The 5,645-nt window shown below is 49.2% G+C and overlaps 1 protein-coding gene across 4 annotated transcripts in view; it reads left to right on the forward strand.

Annotated features, from left to right (window-relative positions):
* The window catches only part of Gfra3 (GDNF family receptor alpha 3), a 28,535-nt gene extending 24,222 nt beyond the window's left edge, over positions 1-4,313 (forward strand). For 3 of the 4 annotated variants that reach the window (XM_050134821.1, XM_050134819.1, XM_050134820.1), the window contains exons 6-9: positions 1,131-1,234; positions 1,392-1,526; positions 1,858-1,949; positions 2,157-4,312. In XM_050134821.1, coding sequence (XP_049990778.1) covers positions 1,131-1,234; positions 1,392-1,526; positions 1,858-1,949; positions 2,157-2,246 — 421 coding nt within the window. In that variant the 3' untranslated portion in view covers positions 2,247-4,312. Of the gene's footprint in view, positions 1-1,130; positions 1,235-1,391; positions 1,527-1,857; positions 1,950-2,156 lie in introns of all 4 variants that reach the window. The other variant, XM_050134823.1, reaches the window with a different exon arrangement.
* The last annotated feature ends 1,332 nt before the right edge of the window (positions 4,314-5,645 follow it).

Below are 5,645 nucleotides of genomic sequence, written 5' to 3' on the forward strand. Positions count from 1 at the left end.
CCTTCTCGGATCTTTGATGGAGTTGAAGATTATATAATTGTAGTTACTCTCTACATTATTTAGACTCCTTGAGATAGAATGTTTAGCAAAACTTTTGATTCTCAATATTGTTTGTTATATTTATTTGTTATTATTGTATATAGTTGTATTTGGTTTAGTTCTGTCTTATTTAGACAAAAGGGGGAGATGTAGGGATAAGTCCCACCCCTTAGGGGGCGTGTTCGCCTCAGGCTAAAGTTTTCCTATAAATTTGGCGAGCGTGCTCCCAGCACTCGCTTCTGCTTTCCTGGTCTCCGCTGGAACGGTGGTTCTGTAAGTCTATTCCTCCATTAAAGCTGTCTATATTTTGACAATCTGTCTGCATTAGCTTACGCCATTACACCATGTACATATTAGAACCTGAGAGCCAGAAAAGGGCATCTGATCCTCTTAGACAGGAGTTACAGATAGTTGTGAGCCACCATGTGGGTGTTAAGAATCGAACCCCTAGCTGGACGGTGGTGTCTCACGCTTTTAATCCCAGGAGTCGGGAGGCAGAGGCAGGTGGATCTTTGTGAGTTTGAGGCCAGCCTGGGGTCCTGAGCTGTATAAAAAGAAAGTGAGCTAAATACCAGCGTGCATGCATTCTCTCCCTCCTCTGCACTGTAGACGTGAGTGGCCACTTCAAGTTCCCCCTGCTGTGGCTTTCCTGCTCCATTGAACTGTGACCTGGAACTGTGAACTAAAATAAAACCCCAAATTTTACCACAGCAACAGAGAGAGAAACTGAGAGGGCCGTCTTCCCTAATGTAGGATGGATGCTAATAACCAGAGTGTCTGGCGTTGGCTAAGCACGGAATGTGCGCTGGGCACTATGCTGAATGCATCCTCCTGTTCGTCTCCTGAAAGTTGGTCTGCTTTGGCTGTTGTCCTCTCTGACAGTCAAGGAGACCTCAAAGATCCTGTAGCCAGGGACTGTGGAGCTCACGTTCACTGTGATGGGCTGTGGGGCCTCGGGTGTGGTGACTGGCTTGTGGCGCATGTAGGGCTGAAAGAGAAGAGGAGCTGGCGTGAAGACAGGCGTGGCCAGCTGAGGACAGCGAGGGTGAAGTCTGGGTCCTCAGTGGGGGTCCTGGGTTCCTTTCTTTCAGATCGCGCCTGCTGGATTTCCAGACCCATTGCCATCCTATGGACGTCCTTGGGACTTGTGCCACGGAGCAATCCCGATGTCTGCGGGCTTACCTGGGGCTGATTGGTGAGGCTGGGGCATACGTAGACAATCAATAGAGTAGCCAGCTCCGAGGTGTGAATACACTGGAGACAGTGCCCGGGATGGCGCTGAGGTCCTGGGACAGGCGGAAGAAGATGGAGACTGGAGTTGGAGTTTATCCCTTCCTCTCTTCACCCAACAGGGACTGCTATGACCCCAAACTTCATCAGCAAGGTCAATGCTAGTGTTGCCCTAAGCTGCACCTGCCGAGGCAGCGGCAACCTCCAGGAAGAGTGTGAGCAGCTGGAAAGGTCCTTCTCCCAGAACCCCTGCCTCAGTGCGTAAGCCCCTCTTACCGCCAGCCTCTGTGACTCTTGGGGAGGGGGAAGAGTCCTGTCCATCTCTCTAGTCAGAGCATCCTCTTCTGGGCTCCGCCCTTCATCCCTCCAACCTGAACCTTTCTTCCTTCTCCCACTCCTCCCACTCCCAGAGTGACCTCCATGCTGCCTGTTCAACTTGTCTAGGCCCCAAGATGAACAAGTCAGAATTCCACTTCCTACCCACCTGCCCACTGTACCCCAGGGGCCCCCCCGCATGTCCTTTCTTGCCTGGGAGTCTGAGGAACTTCCTGGCACCTTGCTCCAATCTGCTTTTCCTCCTGTACTTAGCGGAGGCCATTGGAGCTAAGATGAGTTTCCACAGACGACTGTTTGCCCAGGACCGGGTGGACGACCCTACCTCTTCTGAGATACAGCGGCAGGTAGGACCCCCTCGGTCACATACCTCACGATTTTACCGCACTAGTTGGAGAAAACGCAAATCAGTCAGGCAAAGGGACAAGGTGGGAGAGACACCATGATACAGACCTCTAATAGTATAGCCCTCTGACGCACACGTCATGTGACTGAGGCTTAGGTGTTGAAGCCAGATGTCCTCTGGGCTGACTGCTATTCCATTTCTCCCACAGGACAATAACCCTGCTCCAAGACCACAGCCCAGGCTGCCCGTTCTTTCTGTCCTCATACTTACCTTGCTTCTACTTCAGACACTCTGGTAGCTGGTCATCCTCAGGGTCCTTCGTTCTTCCACCGCACCCAGACTGACGTGCGCCGGTTGTGGGTGAGAAACTGACGGCCTCCGGAAGAAGATGCAGTGTGCAACACGGTAACCCCGGACCAAGCACGTCCTGTCTGCTCCAGACGAGGGCCTGGGAGAAGCTAGGGGCTATGACCTTCAGATCCTGACTGGCTAGTTCTCAAACCTCCCTGACCCCTTCTTCTATCTCAGGCTGTCCCTCCTTAGGACTTTGTCACTGCGGTTTTGGCCATATATTCTGGTGGCGATTTGCTTCCCCACCCCCGTCCCTTCTTCCTGTTTCCCAGGATTGCCCAGAGCCTAACAAGTCAGCCATTCCCTGTTCCATTCTTTAGGAAGGCAGGGCTGAGGGTTCTGAGGCAGCTGAAAAAGACGCTCCCTTTGTGAGGAAGGCTGGTGTTCCTGGTCCCTCATCCCCTCTGAATGAAAGGGAGAAACTGCTGTCTTCACAGCTCTGCCGTGCAATCCTAAAGATTTGGGCATCAAGAGCTGAGGCCTTTGGGTCTTGCTTAACTCCTATGACTGTCCCCAAGTCCCCCAGCCCCTTGGATCATGATTAAACATTTTGACCTAAAACTAAATCTTTTCCCATTTTCTTAAACTGTGAGTTTACACAAGATTAGTGGCATGCCTCAGTCACAGGGGCACTGAGAAGGTGATGGGGAGACACAGCCTCCCTCCTGGCTGCTGGCTGCTGTGAGCCTTCAGGCAGCTCTCTCAGCCACCCTTGCCACAGAGTTAGAAGAAAAATAGTAAATAAAAATAAAAGATGGATAAAAGATGGTCTCCATCCCAACTCTAAGATTCTGGGACCTGCCTAGAATCTACCACTGAGGCCCCCAGTCAGCCACAGCATTGATTGAACCCTTGTCTGATGAGCTGCACCAGATCACGGCAGGCCCAGAAGAAAGCAGAGGCTGATCCTTGCTCTCGGGGAATATAGTCCTACAGGAGTACGGAAGTGCCCATCCCGAGCAGAGGAGTTGGAAGAATGTATTTATAGAGCTGTGGGTGTTTGCTTATTCATTCTTTCTTTCCGAGGCCGGCTAGTCAGTTCTGTCTTTGTGAGACACTGGTATAGACGGAAGAGGGGCTGAGGAAGCCAGGCTCAGACACTATTCCAAGTCTTTTCTCATACCACAGTAGAGATACCGAGAAGACAATCAGTGATACTGAAAAACAGCAGTGTGGTAAATGCAGCAAGAAATGCTAACAACCCTCATTTCTTGAGCTTATGCTGTGTGCCAGCTACTGTCTAATACACACTGGTTTCAGGAACACACATTGATTCATTTAGGCGTCTGTTGTAGCCTAAAATCATTTTTTAGATTTACTTTTTTATTTTATGTTTGTGAGTGTTATGTACCACGTGCATGCCCAGTGCCCACAGAAAAGGGCACCCTGGGACAGGAGTTACAGATGTTGATAACCACCATATGGGTGCTGGGAACCAAACCCAGGTCCTCTGCAAGGCCAACAAATGATCTTAACTGCTGAGCCATCTTTCCAACTCCTCCGCCTGTGTTGTGGTTTAAATGTGAGGTGTCCCCCATAAGTCTGCAGCTATCTTAGCTTATACATACTTAATTTCTGAAATGTCACTCATAAACTCAAATTGGTTTGTTTAGACAGTTTCTCTATGTAGTCCTAGCTATTCTGGAATTTGATCAGTAGACCAGGCTGGCCTTGAACTTGGGAGAGACACTCCCCAGCCTCTGCCCCCAAGTGTTGAGATTTGTTTTTGAGTCCAGGTCTGTGATGATTTGAATAAGAACGTCTCCCCCCACACACACACAGGCTCATGCTTGGTCCCCAGTTGATGGAACTGTTTGGAAAGGGTCAGGAGGTGTGTCACTGGGGGTGGGTTTTGAGCTTTGATAGCTCACTCCAATACCAACTAGCTATCTCTGCCGTCTGCTTGTGGATCTGTAAGCTCTTGGCTACTGCTTCATTGCTGTGGCCATGCCTCATGCCATGGTGGTCATGTGCTCACCCTCTGAAACTGTAAACAAAACTCAATAAACTCTTTCTTCTATAAATTGCCTTAGTCATGGTGTCTTTTTTTTTTAATTGATATTTATTGACCTCTACATTTTTCTCTGCTCCCCTCCCTGCCTCTCCCCTCCCCGCTTCAATCCTTCCCCAAGGTCCCCAGTCATGGTGTCTTATCTCAGCAATAGAGAAACATCTAAGACAGCATCTCACAGAGTTCAGGAGTCCTCAAACTTGCTATATAGCTGAGAATGACCTGGTCCTCTTGCCTCTACCCGCCCCCCCCCAAGTGCTGGGATTATTGGCATTCACCACTATGTTTTTGTTTTATTTTGTTTGAGACAAAATCTCACACTGTAGCTCAGGCTGGTCTGAAACTCACTATGAAACCCTGATTGGCAGTGAAGTCCTAACAATCCTGATTCAACCTCCTGAGTGCTAAGATTACAGATGTTGGTCACCATGCATGGCTTCTCTTCTTCCTTCCTTCCTTCCTTCCTTCCTTCCTTCCTTCCTTCCTTCCCTCCCTCCCTCCCTCCCTCCCTCCCTCCCTCCTTCCTTCCTTCTTTCCTTCCTTCCTTCTTTCCTCTCCCCCCTTCTTTTTCTTTCTTTTTATGGTGCAGCTTGGAATCCAGCTTAGGACCTGTATACACAAGGTCAAGAACTCTGCCACTCGGGTAGTTCTCAGTACTCTGCCACCCCCCTTCCTTTTTTGGAAACAGGGACTTTCCATTTAGCATGAAGTCCCGGCTGGCCCTTGCTCTGTAGCCCAGGTTGACCTTCAGCTTGTGGCAATCTTTCTCCTGTCTTATGAAATTCTAGAGCTTTTGAGAGGTGAGGCTAACTAGAAGTTTTTGTTGTTGTTGTTTTGTTTTGTTTTGTTTTGTTTTGTTTTGTTTTTTCAAGACAGGGTTTCTTCATGTAGCTCTGACTGTCCTGGAACTCACTCTGTAGACCAGGCTGGGCTCGACTCACAGAGATCTACCTGCTTCTGCCTCCCAAATGCTGGGATTAAAGGCACATGCCACCACGGACCTGCTGGGTATGTTTTGATATGTGTGGAGGTGCACATCCAAGTGTAAGTCACAGACATTGCAGCAACTGTGAATGGAGCCTGAGCTGCGCCTGCTCCTCTTTGCTGCACATCGTGGACTTGTATGGTGTATGCACAGATATTCAACCAGTTCTCGTGGTTATTTGATTGTTTTATTTATTTATTTTTTATTTTTTTATTTTTATTTTTGGTTTTTCGAGACAGGGTTTCTCTGTGGCTTTGGAGCCTGTCCTGGGACTAGCTCTGTAGACCAGGCTGGTCTCGAACTCACAGAGATCCGCCTGCCTCTGCCTCCCGAGTGCTGGGATTAAAGGC

Source organism: Alexandromys fortis, unplaced genomic scaffold, assembly GCF_014885135.2.
Source record: "Alexandromys fortis isolate MF-2015 unplaced genomic scaffold, M_Fortis_MF-2015_v1.1 scaffold_25, whole genome shotgun sequence".
NCBI classification, from domain to species: domain Eukaryota; kingdom Metazoa; phylum Chordata; class Mammalia; order Rodentia; family Cricetidae; genus Alexandromys; species Alexandromys fortis.